The sequence below is a fragment of the Neofelis nebulosa genome, chromosome 16, assembly GCF_028018385.1.
Source record: "Neofelis nebulosa isolate mNeoNeb1 chromosome 16, mNeoNeb1.pri, whole genome shotgun sequence".
Lineage (NCBI taxonomy): Eukaryota > Metazoa > Chordata > Mammalia > Carnivora > Felidae > Neofelis > Neofelis nebulosa.
In genome coordinates, this window is record NC_080797.1 from 65,054,472 (window position 1) to 65,082,131 (window position 27,660).

General features: G+C 51.0%; 1 protein-coding gene across 8 annotated transcripts in view; it reads left to right on the forward strand.

Moving 5' to 3' along the window:
* RAP1GAP2 (RAP1 GTPase activating protein 2) overlaps positions 1-27,660 on the forward strand; it is a 224,991-nt gene that overhangs the window by 31,385 nt on the left and 165,946 nt on the right. For 3 of the 8 annotated variants that reach the window (XM_058703622.1, XM_058703626.1, XM_058703628.1), the window contains one exon: positions 6,248-6,283. In XM_058703622.1, coding sequence (XP_058559605.1) covers positions 6,248-6,283 — 36 coding nt within the window. Of the gene's footprint in view, positions 1-2,478; positions 2,616-3,108; positions 3,375-6,247; positions 6,284-15,120; positions 15,299-27,660 lie in introns of those variants that run through there. The other 5 variants (XR_009254949.1, XM_058703620.1, XM_058703624.1 and 2 more) reach the window with 4 other exon arrangements.

Here is a 27,660-nt window from a genome sequence, read left to right on the forward strand (position 1 = left end):
ACCTGGGTATCTCTGTAGATTGAGAGGACCGGCATGAGAGCATCTCTCAGCGGCCTCTTCCCCTAGAATACGATGATGGACCACAGGAAAACAGGGTCACACCTGTGGACAGACAAGACTAGATGATGGGTACTCGGAAGTGCCCCAGCTTATTGGTATAACCCCACTTCATTGTCTCACACACTAAATCACGTGCTCCCATGATGGGTTCACTATGAACTCCCTCTAATTGATGAAAAACTAAGTAATTTGCAACAGGAAATGTGTTGTTGGTTACCCGCATGACGGCCAGGCCTGTCTGGTTGGCCTGGAGTCAGAGTTGGTGAGGCAGCAAGCTGAGCGGCCACGGGTGTTTCTGACCTTCACTCTTACACACATCAGGCTCTCCCTCTTAGTTGGGACTTCCTCAGTGGAGAGTGAGAGAAATTCAATTCTATTTAAAAATTTTTAAAAAATATTTATTTAAGAAAGAGAGAGAGAGAGCGTGCAAGCTAGCAAGCATGAGTGGGGGAGGGGCAGACAGAGAGGGAGACACAGAATCTGTAACAGCCTCCAGCCTCTGAGCTGTCAGTGCAGAGCCTGACCCAGGGCTTGAACCCATGAATTGGGAGATCATGACCTGAGCCGAATCCGAGAGTCGGATGCCGAATGGACAGAGCCACCCAGGCACCCCGCCAGGAGATTTGATGATGTCCTGAAGACCTGACCTCTTCACTGGGTGGCAGTTCTTGCCCTGCCCTCCTCTGTGTGGTGTTTCCATCTGGTGGTTTAGCAACCTAGGCAGGAGAAGGGGTGTGCTCTGGGAGTGAGTCTTGTTGGGTCCACTGACTTCTCCTGCCCCACTCCTGAGCTAGTTACTGTGGTTGCCCTGGTTGGTCAGGCTGGCCAGGTACTCCCTCTGGGGGTGGATGGAGCACAGAACTGTTTTACTCAGAGGGAGGCCAAGTGGATGCAGGGAGAGTAGGACCCAAGGCGTCCATGGTGCCTGTTGAGCATCTGTGGGGTGGGTGCAGTGTGGGGAGAGGTCTGGGCACGGAGTGGACATCCAGCGGGAAGCCAGTGGTCTGACGCAAGCCCAGAGGGTGAACCACAGCATCCTTCCTTTCCTGGTGAAGGTGGGGGCGGAGGATTTGGCCTGAACTGAGGACCACCAGGCTTCTGCCGAGAGGCCTGCTGCCTTAGAGGAAAGGACCCCACCCTTGCCACTCCCAGACCTGAACTGAGCCTGCAGCCCATCCAGCGTACCGCCTGCCGCCCATGTAGCCTTCCCTGCTTCAGCGGAGTCAAGAAAATCGAAATGCCTGTGCTCTTGGTCCATGACCCGGGGGTGACCCTCTGGTCCCACAACACAGATCCAGTGCCCAGAGTGGCAGTGGACCCCAACCAGGAAACTGTGGGGAGGGTGGGCCAGTGAGAGAGGCCAGTGGCAGCAGCCACGGTAGCTTTGTTTCCCTTCCTCCACTGCTTGGGGGAGCAGGGCAGGGGCCTGGTCCCCACCTGTGTCTCCCCGACCTAGTCTGTGGTAGCATATGTGCCACACCCCTCCATGGGCTGTCATTAGTGAGCACCTACTGTATACCTGGCATGGTCAGCATTGGTGCATGCAGAGATGAGGGCTAGCTTTTTCTCCCCGCTAGAAAGAAACACACTTGCACACACATGCCACCTTCCCACTGCTGACCTCTGCTTGGGCACTTGAGGGCGTCTGAGAAGCACAGATCTGTGACTGTGCGTGTGTACATGTGAACGTACCTTGAGGGCGTGTGTGTAGTCTGAGTGTGTGCACGTGGGTCTGTGTCCACGTGTGAGCCTGTGTCACGGGGAGTTGTGTGTATATGAGATGTACGTGCAGGTGTCCCTGTTGAGTCTATATGAACCGGCATGTGGATGTGCGGTACCTGTGCGCATGTGTGTGTGGGTGTGTAACGACACTTACGTGAGCATGCCTGTGCACCTGTGGGTCCTGTGCATCTATATGTGCACACGTGCATGTGCCCCTGTGCTCATGGCAGTGCATGTGTACTCGTATCCACAAGTGTGCGGGTGTCCTTACCTGTGTGGGGCTGATTTATCTGGTGTGTGCTGAGCCATGGTGGAGCAGAAAGGCAGAGGTCCCATCCTGGGCAGCTGCAGGGAGTGGGTGTGAGGAGCCATCTGAAAGGCTCCCCAGCCTTCCAGTGAGCTCTTTCCCTCACAGGTACGTCTGTGGGACTCCTCCGGCCTCCTTTGGGTTCTGAGAAGCCAGGGCTGTGTGGGACCGAGCTGCCAACTCGGGCTGTGGTGCAATCTGCCAGCCGAGCCCTTTCCGGAGCTGCGGGTTCCTCTGGGCATGGGGAAGCTGCCCTCTGCGACCTCCCCTGCCTCCTTGGTGCCTCCTGGAGGGCAGGACACACCTCCCAGCCCCGCGGCCTCGCCCACAGGAAGTGCTGGGGTTGGGGGCAGGCAGTGGGGGAGGTGCCACACCCAGTGTCCCGCCCTACGCCTGTGGCTCTGCTGACCCCACTGCACTGTCACCTTTTTGCCAACAGTCCTGAGGACATCGCTGGGTTCCGGGGCCCCACGGCCACAGCCATGTTTCGCAGGAAGCGCAGTGTCTCCTTTGGGGGCTTTGGATGGTGGGTGACAGATGGGACGGCGGTTGAAGGGATGGGAGCGAACCTAGCCGCGACGTCTTGCATCTGCTGGGGCTGCCTGTGTGAGCAGAGGGCTCAGGTTGTGCCTGAGATCCGGGTGGGTAGGAGGGTGCATTGCAGCTGCCGTGGCCGGATGGAGGTGGCCGGGGTATCAGACATTAAGCTTTCCCTCACTCACCCTGGAGAAGGATCTAGGGAGTCCGGAGGGTTGGAGCTGGAGCCAGTGTGAACGAGGCTGCGTGGCTGTGGGTGAATGTTGTGTCTGTGCCTGTTCCCATGTGTGTGTGGCATGTCTGCAGCTCCCAGTCTGTACAACCAGGTATGAAGTGTGTGCCTGGCTGGGTGGGTGTGCTGTGTGTGTGACCACGTGTGCACTCTGCGCTTCTGAGCAGGTGTGTGTGCACATCTGGGCTTCTCTCGCTTTGAGTGCCCTTGTCTGGGCAGGTGTGCCATACACTCCTCCCGTGTCCGCTTTGTACGTGATGTTGTAATGGGGTGTCTCCTGCACAGGGGACCTCTGGGCTCAGTCCTCTCCGTGGCAAAGGTGGAGAAGGCAGGGCACACCCATCTGCACAGGTCCCGCCCCCCGCCCGGCCAGCCAATCCCGGCTCTGTCCCAGCCGGAGCAGCTGGGTTCGCGCTTCTCCCCTGGACCTCTGGGCCACCTTTTGCCACTAAGCTTCTGTCTGGGACAAGAGAGAAGCTCTTTCCTCCCTAGGGGCCAGAAAACGGGGAGACCAAGGTCAAAAACTTGTCTATGGTTACCAGCTGCTGGCAGCTTCTCCTCAGCTGGGGAACGGGGTCAAGTGGTTTTCATTATCGGTTTCCTTTCAGCTTGTGGACCTGGGGCCTTGTCAAAGATTCCTGCTGCTGCAGGGAGGGTGGCCAGGGGTGCCCTGGTGTGGAGGCTGGCGGGCTAATTGGGGGGACACAGAGGCGAGGGACAGAGGGAGGGGGCACAGGGTCTGGGAGGAGGTGGGTTCTGCTCCTCTGGCTGTTTACGCTTCTGTGTGTGTGCAGCTTTTGACTTCCCTTTTCCCCCTCTTTGGAGGCTCTTTGCCATCCACCCTCTGGCAGGAGGGGTTGTGGGTGCTCCATGTTTGGCAGTTGGGGACAGCGAGGATGAGATGATGCTAGAGGTGGCACAGTGTGGCCTAGTGCCTGCTCACAGGCCCTCCCTGATGGCGGGGCCAAGGGGTTCCTGTCCCGAGGGTGAGGTCTGGGTCCAAATCACCTAGTGTGCTTCCCTGTCAGGCTGGCTGGGATCGCTACAGGACAGGGCCCAGGCCATGAGAGGGGACCTCTGAGACCCACCCTCCTCTGGAAGGTGTGGAGCAGAACGAGGAACTGTGTGTGGCACGTTGTACGTGCTTAGTACACGCTTATGGAACGACTAAGTGAAGTGTTTCTTGCCCACGACAGGCATTGGGTAGGGGCTCATTGAGTCTGACGGGGTGCAGGGCTTCCTGGTGGGCTTGGAGGGTTAGAGCAGCCGTCATCTGGAGATGGCTGCCAGCTGGGAGGCTTGGAGACTAAAGTGCAGATTCCTGGAGCCCTGGCCCACTCCACACCGTGAACAGAATCTCAGGGGGCGGTATTTTGGAAGCTCCTTTGGATGCCAGGGTGGATAGCCAGTGGCATCAGCGGCAGACAAGGTGAAGAGAGAGAATGGGGTGGGGAGGAGAGAGAAGGCGCCAGGGAGAACCTTGGGAGTTTGGCTTTCTGAAAGAGAAAACCTCGGTTTCACAGCTACTGCCCTATCTCCTGTCTTGGTCCTGCAAAGGCCACAGGCCCTGCCCTCCCAGGGCCACACCCTAGCGTGGGAACCCTGTGGATAGATTGCCGGGTAGGTGTGGATGTGGGTGCTGGGCCAGGGGTTGCTGTGACCCACTGGGTGCTGTGCTGGTTGGGTTGAGAGGGCACCACACCAGAAGTCTGGGTTCTAGTGCTGGCTCCACCTTGGCCCGTTGAGGAACTCAGACGGGACACTTCCCCTCTCTGGGTCTCAGTTTCCCCATGTGTAAGTGGGGGATTTCCACCTTATGCACAGGATGTCGTAAGAACTAAAAAGGATTCCTTGAGAAAATATAAAATGTAAAGGCTTGTTGTTGGGGTCATAGTTAGGTAGCTCCGTAGCTCTGTATATTTGTAACAAATATGACAGCAGAATGGGAGGCTCTGCCTCCTGGATTCACCCTCCCCGCTCTGGTGGGCTGAATGGAAGAGGAGGCACGTCTGCATGCTAGAGGGTTTGGGGGCCCCATGAGACCCTTCAGGACCAGTTGTGGAGGCTCCATGGAAGGGGCCCAGGATGCAGTGGGGAAGAAGCTGGGAGGGACCTGGGCCAGGAGCTTTGGGGTGTGGCTTGTTTTGCTGCTGGAAACTGAGATCCGAAGGTGCTGGGAGTTTACTCAGAGTGAAAGGATCCCAACTCCCAGTTCAGGGGCTTGGTGCTGACTTACGACAGCTCCGTGTCCTCCCTGTGTGGCCCCTGACACTGCTCCCATCCCTGTGCTGCCCTGGGAGTCGTGTGCAAGGAAGCTTGTGGCAAAGCTGAACATACAGGATAGGGCGGCTGAAAGATCTTTCCAGGGTTTCGAGCATCCTGGACGTGGTAGTGATTTGGGTGGCACTGATGGTGATGGTGACACAGGGGATGGTGGTGACACTGAGGGTAATGGTGACCTTTATAGTGATGGTGACACTGATGGTGATGCTGACATGGGGGTGTGGCGACACCGATGGTGATGGTGACAGTGGTGGTGTTGATGACATGGGGGTGGTGGTGGTGACACCGGTGGTTGTGACCCCTAAAAAAGAGGAGATGCTGACAGTGGGAATCTCGCCCACCTTTCTGTCTGGAGAGAGGAAGGGGCCTCTTTTACCAGCCACGAGGGCTGGCATATGCACGGGGTAAAAATAGAAGCTTAGCAGCACTGCCTTGTCTTCCAGCAAGGGTGGGCGCAGCCTGGGGTGGAGGAGCTGGCTGCCAGGACAGCCTGCTGTGTGTGTGATCTTCCCTGCTCTGAGCTCCGTGCCTGACAGTTCCCACTTGTCCGTGCACCCTGGAGCCTGCTCTTGGGTTCTGTCTCGGGAGTGGGGTCTGCCTCCTTGCATGGACTGGCAGCTCCCAGAACAGGAGGGTCCTTGTTGCTGGGGTGCTGGGGTGCTGGTATCTTTCCAAAGCAGAAGCCTGGGAAATGTCGATGTGTTGAAGGTCCAGCTGCAGTGACTGATGCAGCTGGCTTGCAAATGCCTCTTGTGGAGTGTGGGCAATGAAGGGAGATGCTATATACAAAGGGATCTCTGGGTTTGGAGTCGGAACCTGGATTCAGACTGGGCCAGTGATGTTACCCTCCCTAGCCTCTGTTTCCTCATTTCTAAAATGGGAAGAATAACAGTACCTGCCTTGTAGGGTTATATGTGGCTCCAGCCCTCCCAGAGCTCACAGTCCTCTCTTCCTGGGCTGGAGGAGAGGTTCCGGCTGGAGCGCCTGTCCCCTCCAGGGCCCTGCCGGTCTGGTGGTCTAGACTGGCTAAGGGACCTGCCTTTCGGATGCTAGTTGGCAGCCTTCAGCCTCGGCACTGACCAAAGCCCTTGCTTTTCTCTTGGCAGGATCGACAAGACCATGCTGGCGAGCCTGAAGGTCAAGTAAGTAGCCACTTCCTGTTATGTAGCGATCAGAGATGATGGCAGGCCAGAGCTCCTGTGGGCCCCTCGTTTCCCCTGAGTTGTGGGGAACCAGAGTGGGGCTGTAGCATTTGTCAGATTCTCCGTCTCAGTCTTACAGGCTTTGGACTGGAGAGGTTGGACAGGGCTCTTGGTTCCTGGGGTGTCTGGAGAAAAGCATGCTGGGATGGAAGCAGCAGGTGCCAGGTTGATGGTAATGCATACAGTGGTGTCTTTTAGGCCATAACTTGGACGTGAGAAAGATAATTTTATTTCCTATCCCCTTGATTATTATGTGAAGTCCCTGATCCATCAGTCTTTCTGACATTCCTACCTACCTGGAAAATTGTGCCACATAGTTCTGGAGCCTCATGAAACACCCCAGTGTGCATGTGGTCAGTTGGCCACTGAGTCATCTGTTACCAGACAAATGTCATCCTGATGAGCCCAGCCCTGTGGCTCTCTGAGGCTTCAACACCAGATTCGGGGGCTGGGAGTTGTCTGCCGCGGTTTGCCATATGTCTGCCCGTCTGTCTGGGAAGCCCTGTGCAGACACACCTCTCTCCCAGAACCTCCACCTGCTCCTCCCTCACCGTCTTTGCTCCTTTTCCATGTGTATTTCTCCCCAGCCATTGTGTTTGCATCCTGATTCCCCTCCCCGCTTCAGACTTTGAAAAAGTCATTCCATTTTCATCCCTCCCTGGGCAATGAGTACTGACCAACCACCTGCTCCAATTGAGTGAATTGAAAAGGAGGGAAATTCTAGGAGGAAAAAATAGCATTGGTCACTAGCCCAAAATATTATCCTGCCATATGTGAGTTCGCTGGTGCATGAGAAATTCCTCCAATGAGTGTCCTCCTTCAGAGGCAGCTCCTCCCGCCTGTGACACCCCATCTCAGCTGAAAGGTTTTCCAGGCCGGCCTCCCTCTGCCATGCCATCTAGTTGCTAGCACTGGCTGTGTATGCCCTGGGTACAGGTCCCCGGGCAAAGCACAGCCGGTCTTGAGAGTCGGCAGATAGGGGTGAGAATAAGAGGCTTCCCACTTTGGTCTGTTTTGCTCAGAACGGTGAGGGGAAGCAGTTAGCAGGGCCAGGATGAGTGGCAGACAGTCCCTGCCTTCTGAGAGCTTTCTGCCGTGGGAGTAGTCTTGGAAGACTGCCAAGAGGAGGCAGCTTCTCTAGCGGCTCTTAAAGATGGGGCGGGACAATAGGTGCACCTGGGCCTATGCCGGTTGGCGTGGGGTGTGCATCAGTGTGGCTCAGTGTTCAGGGCAAATCGTCACTCATGGGCAAGGCATTTAACTTCTCCAGACTTCAGTTTTTGCATCCTTTGTTTGAAGTCTAATTTTCCAGGAGCTTCTTATCTGCGTATTGAATGAGAATTAGGCACGAAACAGGGTTACTAAGTGGGGGTGGAGTGGTGGGAATGTTTCTTTTGGTGTTGTTTTGGGATGTTTAGTTCAGTTTCACAGGCATTTATTGAGAGGCTGTTTAACGGGTAAAGATGATGTGTGTCACCTGGAAGGGAACTAGTTTCAAGGTGTAGTGAAGGGCTGGGGGGCACTGGCCAGCGTTGGGATTGGGTATCTGGGGGACAGTTTGAGGACTTTGGTCCTGGGGAGGTAGTGCTGAGATGGCTGTTTGGGATGGTGTGTAGCACTGTGTTCTTACTTGTACTTGGTTAATATTCTTCTGATTGCAAGAAAGAAAACCTCAGTGTAATATGGTTAAGCGAAAGAGAATACAGAAAAGATCCCAGGGTGTCTCAGGGAACCTAGAGAGCTAGAGTTCAGGAGGGGTTGAGCTGGAACTGGAGAGCCTCCCCAACAAGCTTCCTGCTGGCTTCCTTGCAGTAACTGCTAAACTGATCCTAAAATTCATACAGAAATTTAAGGGTTGTCTTTTCTTTCTTTTTTTAAAGATTATTTACTTATTTTGAGAGAAAGAAAAAGTCGGGGGGAAAGCGTACAAGCGGGGGAGGCGCAGAGAGAGAGAGAGGGAGGGAGAGAGAATCCCAAGCAGGCTCCGTGCTGTCAGTGCAGAGCCTGACGTGGGGCTTGATCCCAAGAAATGTGAGACCTTGACCTGAACTGAGATCAAGAGTCAGACGCTGAACTGGCTGAGCCACCCAGGCACCCATAAACTTATGGGTAGTCTTGAAAAAGAAGAACAAATTTCGAGGACTATACTTCCTGATTTTGAAATTTTCTACAAGGCTACAGTAATCAAGACCATGTGGTACTGGTGTAAGGATAGCCATATAGGTCAATGAAACAGAATTCAGAGTCCAGAAATAAATCCCTCACTTTTTTTTTAAACCCCTCACTTTTGTGGTCAGTTGATTTTTCTTTTTCTTTTTTAAAATTTTTTTAATGTTTATTTATTTTTGAGACAGAGAGAGACAGAGCATGAACAGGGGAGGGGCAGAGAGAGAGGGAGACACAGAATCCGAAACAGGCTCCAGGCTCTGAGCTGTCAGCACAGAGCCCGACGCGGGGCTTGAACTCACGGACCGTGAGATCATGACCTGAGCCGAAGTCGGACGCTTAACCGATCAAGCCACCCAGGCGCCCCTTAGTTGATTTTTCAACAAGTGTGCCAAGACAATTCAATGGAGAAAAATAGTCTTTCAACAAATGGTGCTGGTACAGCTATATCTACATCCAAAAGAATGAAATGGAACCCCTCTCTCACACCATATGTAAAAATTAACTTCAAATGGATCAAAGACCTAAATGTAAGAGCTAAACTTATAAAACTCTTAGAAGAAAACATAGGAGTAAATCGAACCCCTCTCTCACACCATATGTAAAAATTAACTTCAAATGGATCAAAGACCTAAATGTAAGAGCTAAACTTATAAAACTCTTAGAAGAAAACATAGGAGTAAATCTTTGTGACTTCGAATAAGGCAGTGGTTTCTTAGATATGACACCAAAAGCATAAGCAACAACAACAAATTGATAAATTGAACTTCATCCAAATCAAAAACTTTTGTGTTACAAAGGACACCATCAAGAAAGTGAAATGTCAGTCCACAGAATGGGAGAAAATATTTGCAAATCATATCTGATAAGGGACTTTTATCTAAAATACATAAAGAGCTCTCAACAATACAAAGACAACACAATTAAAAAATGTGCAAAGGATCTGAATAGACATTTCTCCAAAGAAGATACATAAATGGACAATAAGCACGTGAAAAGATGTTCAGCATCATTAGCCATCAGGGAAATTATACATGAAAGCCACAGTGAGATACTACCTCACACCCATTAGAATGACTATAATCAGAAAGAAGATAATGGCAAGTATTGGTGTGGATGGGGAGAAACTGGAACCCTTGTTCACCGCTGGCTGCTGGGAATGTAAAATGGTGCAGCTGCTTTGGAAAACAATCTGGCAGTTTCTCAAAAGCTTAAACACAGAGTTACCATATGACCAGCAATTCCTCTCTTTTTTTTCTTTCTTTTTTTTTAATGTTTATTTTTGAGACAGAGAGAGACAGAGCATGAATGAGGGAGGGTCAGAGAGAGAGGGAGACATAGAATCTGAAGCAGGCTCCAGGCTCTGAGCTGTCAGCACAGAGCCCGACGTGGGGCTCGAACTCACGGACTGTGAGATCGTGACCTGAGCCGAAGTCGGATGCTTAACCGACTGAGCCACCCAGGCGCCCCAGCAATTCCTCTCTTAAGTACATACCCAAGAGAAATGAAAATATATGTTGTTCGTGTAGAAACTCGTAACACGAATGTTCATAGCGGCATGATTAATAATAGCCCAAAGTGGAGACAACCCAAATGTTTATCAGATGGATGGGTAAACAAAACGTGACACATCGATACAATGGCATACCGTTTGGCCATCAAAAGAAACCAAGTACTGACACGTGTTACAACATAGATGAACTTTGGAAACATTATGCTAAGTGAAAGTCACAACCACATATTGTGTGACTCCATTTATATGAGAAGTCTAGAGTAAGCAAATCCATAGAGACAGAAAATAGATTCGTGGTTTCCTAGGGCTGGGGAGGTTGTTAGGGGGAGTGAGTGCTAAAGGATGCAGGTGTCTTTGTGGGGTGATGTAAATGTCCAAGGACCAGATAGTGGTGATGGTGGCACAACCTTGCGAATATACTAAAGCCATTGAATTGTGTACTTTAAAATGATGAATTGTATGATGTGTAAATTACATCTCAATAAAACTGTTGAAAAAGAGAGAGAATCTTACTGGCCCAGCTTGGGTCAGTTGTGTACCCCTGGTCCAATCAGTTTAGCTGGAGACATGAAGTTTTATGATAAAATATGGCTGCTGTGGTCACCTCTCTATGTGGGAGGGGCTAGTTCCCACGAAGAAAGGTGGCTTGTGGGCTGGACAGACACCATACGAGCTTTAAGCTAGCCACCCCCGCTACCCTGGGGACTAAAAGGGAGTTCAGTACTTGTTTTTTCATTTGTCTTCCTCCCCTCCATTGATAGTCCCTAATGTGGAGATCTGCCTAGATGCCCAGGATATGGCTCTGCTCGCTGATATGTCCATTAGATTAACATTTTTAAAGTTTATTGATTTATTTTGAGAGCGAGAGCAAGCAGGGTAGGGGCATTGAGAGAGGGAGAGAGAGAATCCCAAGTAGAATTTGCACTGTCAGCACAGAGCCTGATGTGGGGCTCGAACTCAAAAGTGAGACCATAACCTGACCCAAAATCAAGAGTCAGACGCTTAACTGACTGAGCCACCCGGGCGCCCCGTTGGTATGTCCCTTAGGAAGCTAACTACATGGGCTACAGCTCTCCTAGGCACCAGGGTGCCACCCTCCTTCTGCCTCCGCTGGGCGAGACCTCTTTCTCTCTACCAGTGTAGCCCGTTGACTTTGCTGAGCAGCAGACACCCCTGCGCTGTGGCCTGTGCTCCCAGTTGCTTTAGCTCTTTCTCTGGGGACCTAGTGCTCTCGACACAAAGACAGTCAGCCGCGTATCTCCTGGAGGTGTCCCTGAGCCACCCAGCTCTGAAGGTGGGGGTTCTGGCCTCGCCACTGCTGAGCACTTATGGTGCGCTAAGTTGAAATGGCACAGTTTCCCTGAGGTTTCACAACCGCCTCCTGAAGCAGCTGCTGTCGCTCTCGGCGTGGTACAGCTGAGAAGATGGAGGCAGGACACTTGGTTAAGGTCATCGGTGAAGAAATCATGGGGCTGGGGTTTGAATCCCGGTCTGTACTTCGTGGCTGGTTTCGTCCAGGCTGGAGCTGAGTAGTTCTCAGCACCTCCCTTGGCCACTCTGCTTTCTCACTCTTTTTAGCCCCGCTCTGCTCGGGGACCGTGCACCTAATCTGGGTGGCACAGAATATGCACCTCTGCCTTCACACCACATGCCCTTGCTGCAGGCCCAGGTCGAGTGGCATCTCTGGTGCCTGAATGATGAGGACCCTCACCGGCAAGGTGCAGGGGGCACGGAGCCACACGGGAACAGCGGAGAGGGAGGTGGTGGCCGTGCACACGGGAGGAGTTGGGAGGGCCAGGTTATAGCCCCAGGCTAACAGATGGGCAAATGGTTAACTTCTCCAAGACTCAGCTTCCCCATCTGTAAGACGGGATGGTTGGACTACTGTCTAACCTGCTCTCTTGTAGCTTTGACATTCTAGGAGTTTACCTTCATGACCTTTGTCCTTTTGTATTTCTCTGAGGACCTCGATGATGGGAGGTACTCGCTGTTGAAAAAGTGAATGCATACATGCATGAATGGATGTCTTTGAAAACAGGGGCTCTGCACACTTTGTCTCTGGCACCCTAGAATCTAACATCGTGTTTGGCACATAGCAGGTTCTCAATCTAGATTTGGTGAATGATTCAGTTATGGGTCATTATGGTTAGCCTATCATGTGCAGGTGGAGGGAAGGAGAGAAAGAGGCAGAATCAGCAGATGGGGCCGAGGCCAGCTTAGGATAAGGTTATAAGAATCCTTCAGTACCACCAGGATGTTCTAGAACCTTCTGGGGGGTGACCCTTCGTCAACTGCAGTAGTTGAGCCATAGACTAGATTCCCCCAGAGGAGAGCCCAGGCTAGCAAATCTAGGATTTGCTCATGGAGGTCCTTGAAGCAGCATCCGGGAGGTGAGGGCCTGAGCTGGGAGCCTCAGATAACCTTCCTCCATTCCTTTTTGCTGCCCCTGCCCCCACTCACAGACCCCTGTTTCTTTGCTAAAGAAAGAGATGGGCACGCACACATGTGTGGGTACGTGTGTGTGTGTGTGTGTGTGTGTGTGTGTGTGTGTGTTCTGCTGCACAGGCTGGTAAGCCATGCTCCAGCCATCTGAGATGACTGTCATACACAGCAACTGGCCATAATGGGACTGGGTGAGCATAGGGATGATTCAGTGCAGCCTGTCTCCACTTCTGGGGGCACAGTAGCAAGCACACTCCTGATGGTGGGGAAATCTAGAACCCATTGCCTTGTAGGAAACAGAGTCCAACTTTCTTTTTTTATACAATTTTTTATGTTTATTTATTTTTGAGAGGGGGGTGGGGGGGGAGAGGGAGCAGGGAAGGGGCAGAGAGAGAGGGAGACACAGGATCCAAAGCAAGCTCCAGGCTCTGAGCTGTCAGCACAGAGCCCAATGGGGGGCTCGACCCCACAAACTGTGAAATCATGACTGATGCTTAACTGACTGAACCACCCAGGTGCCCCCCAAATCCTCCTTTCTAACTGATGGTCCCAGTTCTTGGTCACTAGAAATGGCTTCTCTGAATAGAGAGAAAGCATGTGATGAAGCCTGGAGGTGACTGTGTCCTCTTGTTTCTTCCTCAAGAGAGGGAGGGAGAGGGCCTGGAGGAGCATTCTCCCAGCATCCTGGCCAAGAGAAGCATTTCAGCTGTCCTGTGGTTTGGCCAGAAGATACCACACGGCCATCCCTACTCTAGGTTCAGATTTCACCAGCTAAGAATTCAACATTTTATTAGAAGCAGGGTGACCACACAGGCAGGAGCAGACGCAGCGTATCTTCTCTTGTCCCCTAGGATCCTTGATGGCAGCTGCTGGAGCCATGGCTCATGCAGGATGGGGGCTGTAAACTCAGGGGTTCGATCTTCATTCAGTGAGAATTACACACAAAATCTAGATGGTTACCTTTACAGACATCTGCTTCTCCTGGTTCTTGTGGTAGTGTTGGCAAGGCCACATGCCCATGTTGGGGAGGAGCAGAGTCAGGGCCCAGGTGTCAGTGCATCAAGTCTCTGCCTCCAGCTTTCCAGCCTTCCTTCCAGAAAGCCTATGGCTCCACAGTCCACCCTTGATTCCAGTTTCATGGCGTTTTTCATGCATTGGCCAAAGGCCATGATCACCAGTTAATTTCCCCATTTTCCACCAGGACTTTGCTTACAGTGGATTACAAGAATCCTTCAGGTACCACTAAGATGTTCTAGAACCTTCTGGGGCTGCCCCCTTAGTCACTTCCTCTTACACACCCAGGGAATGTGCTGAGAGTATGCTGGGTTGTTAAGGGCAGGGGAGCTTGCTGTTCTGGGGGTTAGAATGCTGCATCAATTCAGCTCATAATTACTGGGCACCTCCATTCCAAGCCCGGTGCCAGGCCCTGGGGTTGGTGGGAAAACAGAGATGAAAAAGACATGGTCTCTGCTCGTGAAAGCTTACAGCCCTGGAGGCAGGCAGATGTATAGTCAGACAACTGCAGGGGAGTGTGAGGAGGGCTGGCAGAGATGTCCTCTGAGAAGATGGAAGGGGTTTCCTGCAGACTTGGTGATGCCTGAGCCGTATCCGAGGGTGAGTAAGGTCAGTCCACAGAAGAGAGAGGCAGCAACAGTGCACAGACAGTGAGGTGAGAAACGCAGCGGGTGGGAGGGCTCTGGGGGCGGTTACTACCACCAGATGGAATACTGGGGTGGGAGTATGGGGGCAGGCTGGGCAGCCTCTGGCAGTATGGGACAGCTGTGTGGAGAGCTGAGCTGGCTTCTCTGGGTAACCGGAGCCACTGCAGGGTTTTAAGGGGAGTAGGACCCAGATTTGAGTCAGAGGGTCCTCTGGCTGTCCTCTGCTGACTCACTGGAGAGGTTGGAGGCTGGGGCGGGGGCAGTGGGGTTGGGGAGAGTGGACAGATTGGAGAGTTATCGAAGAGGTGGTCTTCCCAGCCTGGATTGGTTTTGATGTGGGAGGTGAGAGCAAGGGAGGGGTCAAGGTGAAGACTTTCAAGTTTCTGGGTGAGCCCTTGGGTGGATGTTGGTCCCATTTATGGAGATGGGGGAGTAAGGCTCTGAATACATGATCCCTGCTCTCCCCTCCCCCCTCTCCCCTCTCCATGTGGCCGGTTTAGATCCTGACCCTCATACCTACCCTCCCCCCTGACCATAGAGGGGACAGAGGAGAGGAGCAACACGTGAAGGGTTACAAGAGATGGTCTGTGGCCAGGAAACAGGCCAGGAAGTGCCCTCTCCCTGACCTTGCAGGCAGACCTGGCAGTGACCTGGGCCGTGACCCCCAACCCTGCTCAGCTCCTAGGGTGCCTTTGGCAGGCGAGCTCCAGGTAAGCACCGGCTGGCGCCACTGCCCTTGTAATCAGCAGCTGGCTGGACCACGCATGCAGGGCACCCACTTCCAGACACCCTGTGGGCCCTGAGCCTGAGCACAGTGTAGGCGTGTGTGGGTGTGTGTAGGAGTGTGTGTGTGCTTGCCTGTGCAGGTGGACATGAGCTTTGAGGGCCCATGTGGGTGACTGTGTGGTGCCTTTTTTGGCTTTAGCGAGTTCCTATGGTAACCACGAACATGTCTCTTTTGGGATTTGGAGTCTCAGGGCGTGAGTGGCTACAGGGAGAAGCAAGGCGGGCGGGTGTTCAGCTGGCAATTGGGCTGTGGCCTGATTTCATTGCCAGACACTGAGGATGCACCTGGAGGTGCCATTTGCCAGGCAGCAAGGTCTGCAAACTCCAGGGATTTGTGTGTTCCTGGCCCTCATCCCGGCTGGTCCCCGCCATGCCTAGGAAGCCCTGGTGAGTCCCTGTTCTGGATTCTTGGTGGACAAGCAGCTTCCTGGGTCTTGACCAGGTCCGGTGGGTGTCTCCTGATGGGCAAGCAGGGAGCTAGCTGGAAGCTCTGGCCAGTGGGCACTGGGCATCGGGCCCTTCTGAGATGGGTATGAGACTATGGGCAGGAGGGGTTCTGCTTATTTCTGGGGCCCTGTGGGGGTGTTTGCCAAGTGGCTGGGGAGCTGAGTGGTCCTTATTGATCTCATGGGACAGGGCTAAGTGTGTTACTGTGGGGGACCAGGGCAGGGAAACGGGAGAGTGGAATGCAGATGGGCAGCCTGGGGCCCACCAGCCTGGGCCCAGCTCTTCTTGGGGGAGCCTCCTCACCCCATTCAGCTCCTTGAAAGGGTCCTTCAGTCCTCAGGTCCCTGGCCATGTACTTGAGCTTCTTCACAGGTCTCCCCAGACTTAGAGGCCTGCTGGCCTGACTCGATGAGAAGACTCAGAATCCCATGGGGAGGAGGCCATAGGGCTTTGCTTGGCTCACCAGGGGCTGGATTTGGCCAGGGCTGGGGAAGAATTGCTCTTATGGGCTTTGAAGAGAGGCTCTGACTCCCCACATTGTCCTTCCCACGTGCTTCCTGTCCATACACTGTGGACCCTGGGGTGTGTCAGGACCCCCGCTGCCCTCAGAGAGGCTCCTGCTGGACAGGGTGCCTGGGAATGTGGGGGGTGCTTGCTTCTATTTCCTTCCTTCTGCTGTCCCCTGTGGGGCTGGGAGCAGGGAGTGGGGATGGGAGTGTGGGGAGAGGATGTAGAGGGCCCTCTCCCAGGAGCTAGCTGTTCCCTCTCCCTCTGAGGGGACCCTGGTGAGGCTCTGCTGGGATGGGGGCTGTGCAGCAGGGGTTGCTAGGTCTGGCTGTGTGGTTGTGGGGTTGCTGAAGGGCAAGGGGAGCAAGGAAGTGGACGTTCTGTGCTTTTTCCAGACCATCTAGGCCCTTCTTTTCTGGAAGGCAGAGTCCAGAGCCTGATCCCCAACAGCTTGCCCTGGGAGCATTGGGAGGGGTGGGAGCCTTTAAGGGAGATCTCCAGATCTCTGGAGCCCTTGAATCTCAGAACTTGAAATAAAAAAGTCAAATGAGCCACTACATAAATTCATTGTGCCCCTGAAACTAGTCACTGAACCTGAGCTTGGTTACCTCCAGCAATAGGGAGCTCATTACTTTGTAAGGATGCCTATTCTATTACAATACAGTTCTGATTGTTCAAAGATGACCATTCTTTTCATCTGGAATCTCTGTAGCTGCCATTGCTTGGTTTCTCATCCCTCCCCGTTCCCAGTGTTCTTTCCCCCCCGCACCCCAGCTGGTCATCCCTGGCCCCTTCAGATCTAGTTGGGATTTCTCACTGCCTGGGGTAATCTGTGTTGTAAAGAATCAGGTTTTCTAGGCTTCATCTCAAAGCCTGGTCAGAAGGGTTGACCTGGGCAGCCTGCAGGAGCCCAGTGGACATGAGGGTGGGCAACTAGAGGTCATGGGCATCAGCCTCCTTGTTTACAGATCAGTATGTGAGGTCCCAAGTGGGGATGTTCCTAGCTTGAGGTGGGGGGTGCGGGACCAGGACAGAGCTGTCTGGCTCTGTGCAGCACCTGGCTCCTTTCCTCCTCCCCCTAGCAGCCCCTCCATCATCACCGCTTTCTGGCTTAGCACGTTGTCTTGTCTCTTCTTTCTGAAGATAGGCCTGATGGCTGCAGGGATCTGGCAGGGCTGAAGACAACCACAGGAAGGGGTCTGGGGGCACATATCAGCCTCTGTGGGGATGCTTGCCTGTCTCACCAGATCTTCCACTGTCCAAGAGAAGCTGGAAATCTGGAATTTTAGGAAAAGTCTTGAGAGCTAACTCAAGCCATGTGTGGCCTGCCCTGTAGGCCAGGTTCAGCACAGAGGGTCACCAGTGGGCCACTTGTGATCTGGGGCTGTCATCCCTCTCGGGTTCCAGCTCCCTGTCTCCCCATGGCTGACTCCCTAGTCCCTGTCCCAGGTCACCCCCTCCCAGGTGCTCTCATCTCCGCCTTCAGCAGCTGACTGATCACTTCCTGCTCTGTCCCCAGACCACACTCACTCTCAATTAACCTTTTCTGTCTTCCAATCCAGTTCTTTCTCTGTCACCGGGTTGTGAAGTCCCTGAGTCACGAGGCCCTCTCCCGCCCTCCTCCTGGTTCAGGCCCATTATCTCCTGTCCAGACAGTTGACAAAGGCTCTCTAATTAACCTCCTCCTCAGGCCTCTGCCAGCTCTGACTAATCCATCATGCCAAAGTCGTCTCTAGCTCTGCCCTCTGTGTGCCCGTGGCAGGCTTTGTTAGTGCTGACTGCACATAGTCTAGTTCCTGGGAGCCTGGTGTGGGACCATCCCCGCCCCAAGCTGGTGGGGGGCTGGGCGGTTTTTGGTTGTGTTGACTTTCCAATGTCCTCTCTTTCTGGCATTAGCATCCACTAACGGTCTCTGGTCCATAGCAGATAATTTGATCCTCCTCTCCCTCAAGGCAGTGGTTCCCAGATGTTTTGCACTTTGCTATCACCTGGGAGGCTTTAAAAGATTCTCATGCCCAGGTCACACCCAGTTCCAGAGTTGGAAATCGGAATGTCTGGGGTGGGTCCCATCATTAGTATTTTTTTTTTTTTTTTGAAGATTTCCAGGTGATTCTTTTTCTTTTCATTCTTTTTTTAAGTGTTTATTTATTTTTGAGAGAGAGAAAGAGAGAGACAGTGTGAGCAGGGGAGGGGCAGAGAGAGAGGGAGACACAGAATCTGAAGCAGGCTCTGGGCTCTGAGCTGTCAGCACCGAGCCCGATGCGGGGCTGGAACTCACGAACTGTGAGATCATGACCTGAGCCAAAGTTGGACGCTCAACCGACTGAGCCACCTAGGTGCCCTGATTTCCAGGTAATTCTAATGTGCAATAGTTTCTGGGAACCCCAGTCCCAAGGGATGAGCAGTGTGCTGATTGTCAATGGTTCAGGTCAGGTTGGATGTTAAAATGGGCTCCAGGTGGGTGGGTCACTCTAGGTTAAGGTTTCTGTTGACATTTGGGGCTGGATAAATCTTTGTTTCGGGGGCTGTCCTGTACATTGTAGATGTTGAGCAGCGTCTCTGGCCTTTGCTTATGAGACACTAGCAACCTGCCCCCTAGGAGTGACAGTCAAAAATGTGTCCGGGCATTGCTGAATTTTCAGAGGGGAGGGAGTAGAAGCTTCCCCGCCCCAAAGAGGACCACTGCTCCAGGCCGAGCTGGGCTCACTTCACAGCATTGCAAGGTGTGCACGGAGGAAAAGGCTGCCAACCAGTGAACCCCGTCTTAGTGGTTATTCCGTGTGCTTCAGAGTCAGGCAGCCTATGTTTTAAATCCGGACTCCACCATCTGGATGAACTTGGGCAAGTTATTTAACTTCTCTGTGTCTCAGCACATTTCTAGGGTTTGGTGGGTTTTTCCCCCCTTTTTCTTACAACGGTGCCTCCTCTTGATCTTCAGCTCCAAGCCAGATGGTGTGACTTGCTGTTTTCTGGCACTTTTTCGCCTTGATGCCTTTACTTCCTTGCTTATGTTGTTCCCTTAGCAGGAAATGCCTTTACTTCTTCCTGCTCTGCGGTGGTCCAGTGGTTTCTGCCCGCGTCCCTCTCCCCTTGAAATCTGAGGCTGTGGGAGCCTCTGGGGTGCCCAGCCCAGCTCCGTCACAGTTTGTTGTTTAGGTGAGGTGGTTGACCCCTCCCTGCCTCGGGCTGGGCCGTGAACCAGCAGGGTACCACAGTGTCATCTTCCGTCCCACGCCCTCCTCATTCTTCGAGGGTGGAGTGGGCGGAAATCCGTGCCTGGCAGGCCGCAAAGCCACATTACTGACTTCTGGAGCCCTGCCCTGAGGGGTGTGTGTGTGTGTGTGTGTGTGTGTGTGTGTGTGCGTGTGCGCGCGCGCGTGCAACGGCAGCCATTGCCACTTTCCTGGTTGCCTTGCTGCCGGTAGACACATCTGGAATTGAGGATCTCTGGGCTACAGGCTTTTCCAGGTGCATTTCTGGGCCCCGAAAGAGGACTTGAAGGGACCTCACCCTGCCATGCCCTGTCCAGACCCTCCTGCCAGCTCAGCATAGGCTGGATCAGGGGTGCCCACCCCTGGCTGCTGTGCAGACCCACCCTGGGGAATCTGCTTCCTTAGGCCTGAGTGGGGCCTGGGAGACCTGGGCCTCATCAGGGCCAGAGGTGCTCCTTCTGGTGCAGCTGTGTTTGTGGCTCTTTGGGAACCAGTGACATTGAAAGCTCTTCTCCCCGTCATCTAGATTCAGTGGTTAGGTTCATGTGCTCTGGGTGACCTTGGGCAAGCCATACAACCTCTTTGTGCCTCATTTATCTGGGGATCACAAATGTGGGTCCTATTGTGCGGTTCCAAGGAGATGATCCAGGCACCCTGGAGCACCCTGCCCGGTACATAGCGGTTGGTACATGTTACCTGCCACAGTATTTCCAATATTAGTAATAATAGTCCTGGGCTGTGTGGACACAGGTGCCCGTGTGATATGCCCGCATGCATGCAGGCATACCCACAGGGGCAAACTGGACCCATATGCACCCAGACCCAGGCCTGCTGCTGACAGGTATGGGCAAGTGGTATCACTGTAGGCACATGGATGGGCACACCTTGAGTAGGAAACCCACCAGGAGCGCAGACGTGTGTGTGTGTGTGTGTGTGTGTGTGTGTGTGTGTGTGTGTACGAGGCCCGGATGGTCGGGCTTTTGTTTTATTCATACTCTGACATTATTCCTGGAGTCAGTAGCACCTGGGCTGAGCTCTGGGAGCCCAAGGGGCCCTGTTTCCGTAGCAACCATGATGCAGTAAAAGTAGGAGGGGGAGGGAAGAGATGGAAGGCCCTGAGCCAGCTGGGAGGGGTGTCCTGCCTGCAAGGGCCTTGCCTTCCACACCCTCTGCCGTCCGGAGGTTCTGGTTTTGTTGGTTTGATTTTTTTTTTAAGTTTATTTCTTCATTCTGAGAGAGAGAGAGAACGCGTGCGCATGCACCAGGGAGGAGCAGAGAGAGAGAGACAGAGAGAGTCCCAAGCAGGTTCCATGCTTTCAGTGCAGAGCCTGATGCAGGGCTTGATCTCATGAACCATGAGATCATGACCTGAGCCGAAATCAAGAGTCGGATGCTTAACTGACTGAGACAATTCAGGCGCCCCGTGCTTGTTTGATTTTTTACAATAATGACATGGCCACCTCAGAGTACTGATGACCCGAACCTGACAGCTGTTAACGTTTTGTTGCATTTTCACCAAGCCTTATTAGATGTTGTGGTAAAATAGGGGTGCCTGCAAGGCTCAGTCTGTTGAGTGGCTGGCTGACTCTTGATTTCGGCTCAGGTCATGATCTGGTGGTTCGTGGGATTGAGCCCCGCCTCGGGCTCTGTGCTGACAGTATGGAGCCTGCTTGGGATTCTCTTCTCTCTCCTCTCTCTCTCTCTCTCTCTCTCTTCCCCTCCTCCCACTTGTGTTCTCTCTCTCAAAATAAATAAATAAACCTTTAAAAAACTGTGGTAAAATATACATAATATGAGATCTATTATTGTAACCATTTTTAAGGATAGCACTAAGTGGCATTGAGTATATTTATAATGTACAACCCCCACCATTCACCATTTCTAGAACTTTTTCATTATCCCAAACTGAAACTCTGCACCCATCGAACACTAACTCCCCACTCCTCCCGCCCTCCCTCCAGCCCATGGCAACCACAGCAATCTACTTTCTGACTTTATGAATGTGGTCACTCTAAGTGGCCCCAGGTGAGTGTATCTGCACAGCGTTGGCCCTTTTGTGTATGGCTTCTTTCGCTAGTGAAACGTCTTCAAGATTCATCCATGTTGTAGCGTGTCAGAATTTCCTTCCTCTTTAAGATTGAAGACTATTGTATGTATATTTTGTTTAGCCACATTTTGTTTATCCATTCATCTATGGATGAACACGTGGACCTTTTGGCCGATACGCTGCCATGAACAGGAGTCTCCAAATACCTGTTTGAGTCCCTGCTTTCAGTTCTTTCGGGTATATACCCGGAAGCTGAATTGTTGGATCATATGGTAATTCTATTTTAAACTTTTTGAGCTTTTTTTTTTCTTTTTAAAGAAAAGAAATGACATCATAAAGTCAAATTCCTGTAATCATCCCTTCTTGGCCCCATTGCCCTGTCCCCCCCATCCATAGAGGCGAGTACTACCAGGAACGTGGTGTGTTTTTTCTCAGTCAGTGTTTTTAGCACCGTCACATCCATGGATAGGCATCTAGAGACATTATATACTTTTTCCTGTGTATTAAGAATCCACATGCATGATGTCCTTTCAAGCTTACGTGAATGTATCCTGGCCATGTTCTGGCCTCGGGCTGCTGGGGTACAGGTCTTGGCTCTGCCACTTACCAGCTTGTGAGACTCCAGGCAGGTACCTTAATTTCTCTGTGCCTAGTTTAGTCGTCTGTAAAATGGGAATAATAGTAAAACCGAAAACCTCGTAGATTATTTTGCGGATTCCGTAAGCTTACGTACGCCAAGTGCTTAGAACGGCGTTTGATGTTACCACTACAGTTCTGCATTTATGCCTCACTGCCATGTGGCATTTTTTGGGTACAAACATGTCACATCTTTTGTTTCCCCCTTTTGTGTCCTGTTGGTGGGCTCTTGGGTCATTTCCATTTTCTTATATTGCAGACAGTACTGTAATGACTGTCCCCTCGTGTGACCCTCTGTGCATTTGGGTGAGGCTGGGTGTGTGTGTGTGGGGGTTACCAGGAGGCAGGGCTGTTGGGTTGCAGCTCTTCCAGAGGTAGACATACTGCCCTCAAGAGAGGTTTTATGTTCATTTCTTCTGCCCATTAATCGGATTATTTGTTTTTTGGGTGTTGGGTTGTATAAATTATTTTTGTATATTTTTAATTTTATTTTTATTTTTTATTTTAAGTAGGCTGCATGCCCAGTGTGGGGCTTGAACTCATGACTCCGAGATTAAGAGTCGTGTACTCTACCGACTGAGCCAGCTAGTCACCCCTATCTATAAGTTCTTTCTATATTCTGGATTCTGACCCTTTATTGGAAATATCATTTGCAAATATCTTCTCCCATTCAGTAGGTTGCCTTTTAGTTTTGTTGATTGTTTCCTTCACTGTGCAGAAGCCTTTTATTTTGATATAACACTGTAGGTTAACTATACTAGAATTTAAAGTAAAAAGAAAGACAGGTTTTATGATTTTACTTATGTGTGGAATCTACAAAACAAGGCAAACAAATAAACAAAAAGCAGAAACAGACCATAAATACAGAGAACAAACTGTCAGCGGGGTGGAGAGTGGGAGGTATGGGCTTGCAGTTACGGAATGAGTAAATCAGGGATAAAAGGTACAGCATAAGGAATATAGTCAGTAGTGTTGTGTGGTTTCAGATGGCAGCTGCACTTGTGAGCATATAGCATAATGTATACACTCGATCAATCACTATTGTACAGCTGAAGGTAATGTAACATTGTATTCAGTTATACTGCAATACCTTCCCTCCCCTCTCCTCTCCTCCCCTCCCCTCCCCTCCCCTCCCCTCCCCTTCCCTTCCCTCCCCTCCCCTTCCCTTCCCTTCCCTTCCCTCCCCTCCCCTCCCCTCCCCTCCCCTCCCCTCCCCTCCCCTTCCCTTCCCAAAGAGGTTTTACCATTAACACTCCTGTCAGGGTATATGTGGATTCAATCCCCAAGTCCTCATTGATATTTAACTTTTGCATTTATTTGATTGACAGAGTACATTTTATTTTATTCTCTATTACATCAGCACTACCGTAACTCTGAGTAAGTGAACAAAAGCCCCCATGGCCTCCTTGGGTCTTCTTTTCTCTGCATAGTGTAACAAGCATTTCCCCATATCAGTACAGTCTTTTTTTCCTTTAAAAAATTTTTTTTAATGTTTTTATTTATTTTTGAGACAGAGAGCATGAGCAGGGGAGGGGCGGAGAGAGAGGGAGACAGAATCTGAAGCATGCTCCAGGCTCTGAGCTGTCAGCACAGAGCTCGACGCGGGGCTTGAACTCAGGGACTGTGAGATTATGACCTGAGCTGAAGTCGGATGCTTAACCGACTGAGCCACCCAGGCGTCCCTTTTTTAAAAATAGCCTTTTTCTTGATTATAAAAATAGTACATGCTCACTGTAGAAGATTTATAAATGCATACAAATATTGGGATGGAAAAATAAAAACCCATGCCCTGCCACCTGAAATGTTATTAGTTTGATGTTTCTTTTTAGTCTTTTTGTGCTTTTTAGCTTCCTTTTAAAAGTTATTATGTAATTACATTTTTGACACGTTTAAATACTCTTTAAAAACATGGTTAAAAATATTGCATAACAATCCTATTATGATGTTTCATAATTTATTTAATCATTGCTTTATTTTTTAGATATTAAGGTTGTCTTATACATTTTTAACTATTAATAAATAATGCTGCAAAAACATCCTTGAATATAAATCTTTGTGTCTTTGATTACTTTTTGGACTACCACTAAAGGTAACATATTTTCACAGATTGTTTCAAATTTTATTTTTTGGGAAAATATTTCTTGATGACTCTTGCCTGTTTTTCTATTGGGATATTCATATATTTCCTGCTGACTCATTAGAACTCTTTGGTAATTAAAGTTGTGAATGCTTTGTCACTCATATTTTTATTTCCAAATAATCTTTCTCAGTTTACCCTTTGCCCTTAAATTTTACTCTTGTTTTTTAGTACGAAAGTTTAAAATTTTAAGATAGTAAAATCTGTCAAACTTTTCATTTGTGACTTCTTTGTTACTTTTATGCTTAGAAAGACCTTCTCCATCCAGAAAGTTGATGGTGCCATTTATCTATCTATCTATCTATCTATCTATTTATTTATTTCCTTTTCACATTAACTCTTTTCTTTTCACATTAATTCTTTAATCCATTTGGAATTTAGTTGGGATAAGATGAGAGATTAAATTATAATTTTATGTTCCCAAATAATCGGATATGTCATTCCAGATCTAGACTTCAATTTTTCACTTTCATTACTAAATTCCTATGTATCCAAAGTTATCTTTCTGGGTTTCTGTGTGATTCCTATGGCCTGTCTGTTGAATCTTATGCTAGCTCAGAGGTGAAAAAGAGCGAGGTTTGCTCAAGTGAACGAGTGAGGCTGGAGCATTGGAAGAGGAATCAGGTCGAAAGGGTGGAGGGCCTGGGTGGTCAGGCTTCAGGGTGTGCATTCAATTAGTTTAGCTACAGGGAGATAGTTGGAGGCTTTAAGTGGAAGCCTGGAGCTTTATAGGAAGGTCACTGTGACCGCCTGGGGAGACCCTGAGGGACTCCTTTGGAGCTGATGGATGCGAACCCACAATGGGTCAAGAGAAAGATGAAGGTGGGGGGCGCCTGTGTGGCTCTGTCAGTTAAGCGTCCGACTTCAGCTCAGGTCATGATCTCACGGTTCTTGAGTTCGAGCCCCACTCGGGCTCTGTGCTGACAGCTCGGAGCCTGGAGCCTGCTTCGGATTCTGTGTCTCCCTCCCTCTCTGCTCCTCCCCCACTCACACTCTGCCTCTCTCTCAAAAATAAATAAACATTAAAAAAATTTAAAAAAAGAGAGAAAGATGAAGGCGGCTTCAGGTGTGCTCTCGAAATGGATGGCTAGCTGCAAGGTGCTACAGGGTGGGATCTGCAAGATGTGGAGGCTGGCTGGACTTGGTTGGAAGGAAAGGGGGGAGCCATGGCGCATGTCCTGGCGTGGCATCTGGATGACCCAGATAATTGTTCTGTTGGTCAGGGATTGTTTTTTTTTTTTTTTTTCAGTTTATAAAAACCTACATGATGATGGCTTAATATAAGGCTATATAGAACGAATAATAATCTAGCAAACACTGTGTGCTTATTCTGCACAGCTGCACTGTAGGAGATGCTTTTATGTGCATTATCTTGATCTTTACCCAGTCCTTAGGAGATTTGTACTCTGATTCCTATTTCACAGGCGAGGAAAATTAGCCTCAGAGAGGCTGTCACTTGCCTAAGGTCACACAACTGGCAATCTGAGAACAGAACCAGGTTTATGTGTCTCTAAGTCCAAGCTTCTCTTTGCTCTTTGGAGGCTCTTCAGTCACGTGGGGCCCTAACTCTCCCAGGATCGGGATGTGCAGCATCCTAGAAGCGTGGCGCACTGGCAACCCCCGGGGACCCACTAGCAAGCCCAGGGGCCTGGTTCCTCTTGTCTTTCAGTAGCAGGTGTCCTTGCTTCCTGCTGCCTTCTTTGAGCGCCTCATGCATTCATATGTCCTAGGAGAGGAGATCCGATTGGTCGGTTGGTCATCATCTGATTGGTTAGGACTCTTTGGACATGGCCAAAGTCAAACCAGCCTTTGTGAAAAGGGACTGCCTTGGTTCTTGTGGCTGGGAGGGCCAGGGAGTTAGTCTGTCTGGTTTGGGCATAGCTGGATACCAGGGCTCAGACAGTCCTTCAGACTAGAGTTGTCCTGTGTGTGGCAGTTTAAAGTTAAATTAATTAAGAGGCGCCTGGGTGGCTCAGTCGGTTGAGCGTCCGACCTTGGCTCAGGTCATAATCTCAAGGTTTGTGGTTCGGGCCCCACGTGGGGCTCTGTGCCAACAGCTCAGAGCCTGGAGCCTGCTGTGGGTTCTGTGTCTCCCTCTCTTGCTCTGCCTCTCCCCCATCCATGGTCTGTCTCTGTCTCTCAAGAATAAATAAAAGTTAAAAAAATAAAAAAAAATAATTAAAATAAGTACAATTAAAAATTCAGTTCCGTATTTGCACTAGCCACATTTCCAGTGCTCAATAAGCACACGTGGCTATTGGCTGCTGTACTGGATAGCACAGGTACGGAACATTTCCATCGTTACAGAAAGTTCTGTTAGGCAGCTCTGGTTGAGACAGAAGGCTAGACTTCCCTCGGAGGTTTTCCAAGGGTTGAACAAGCCCAGAGGTTGTATAGTCTGTGACTTGTCACCTGCTGCAGATACGTTCCTGGACTCCCAGGCCAGGTGTCTGAGCTTCACAAATCCAGTGCCAGTAGGTGGCGCCAAGGAGGTGGCCAGGAGCAGTTTTCTTTGGCAGGAGGGAGTTGGCACACAGCTCCTGTCTCTTTGGGCCCGGGGACAGGAGCAGAGAGAAGCAGTTGATGTCCAGTTCATTAAGTCCACTGCAGTAAGTCATGGGCTCCTGCATTCACACTCAGACACGCACACACAGGTACATGCATTTAGACAGGACCTCGCGTGGAGTCATACACACAGTCCCATCCACTCTCGGAAACACAGTCCCTGAAAAGCACAAGCATGTTTGATGCCACATTTCATTATAACAGCAATAAAAATAGCTACCAGTTCCAGAGCACTGGCTTCCTTCCTCATTTCGTCCTCACAACCGTCCCATGAAGTGGTTCTTCCCGTTCTTTCCTTTTTAAAATGGAAGAAGCCAAGGCTCAGGGTGGTAAAGTGACCTGCCCCAGTCATATAGGTGGCACAGGATGGAGCGGGATTCAACCAGGGTTGTCTGCCTCCGTAGGCTTTGTCATCCTCTTCTCTTGATCATGCTTAGTTCTGAGCGCAGGCCCGAAGGCAGACCCAGTGTCATGCTCAGACACAGGTTCAGGCATGGAAGGACGGAACTGTGCTCTGCACTCACACAGACACACATCGATGTTGCTGGTCCCACCGGGGGCACATGGAGTAATGGAGGGAGTTCATACTGGGAGGGAATGATGGTTGCTGCCTTCCAGGAGTATCAGGCACAGGTTGTAGAGTGTGCAGTAGACAGGGGTGGTTGTGCCTGGTTCCAGAGTATTTGGATGTTGTGGGGATGGAGGATGGGGGTAGGGCTGGCTTCCTGATACCTAGCCCCTGGCACTTTCTCTGTTCACGCTTGAACCCGGGACTTCGAGGTACTGTTGTGGAAGCCGCATCAGCCAGGGGCTTGGATGTACTTCCTCTTTCCCTTCTGACCAAGTTGATTTCTGGGCTCATGGCTATAAGAGGGCTCTGTTCAGAGAGGACACCTAAGACAGCTCTGCCTTTCGCGTTTTGGTCTCCTGCTCTGGGAGAGTTCCTTGGAGTGAACTGGGACCCAGGCTTTGTCAGAGACGACAGCAGGTCCTGCCTCCCGAATGATGTGGGTTCGGGAATTTGTAAGTGTCTGAGAAAGAAAAGCTGTTGGGATGCTAATCCAGTCAAAAACCCGTGTTTGCCTTTATCTTTTTCTTGATGCTTCACAGTCTGCTCTTAGTCAACTGCAAGTCCTGAGCAGGTGCTATTGTACCTGCTGTGGTGGGTCTTGAGCATAGAGAATAATGTGGGCTGGCT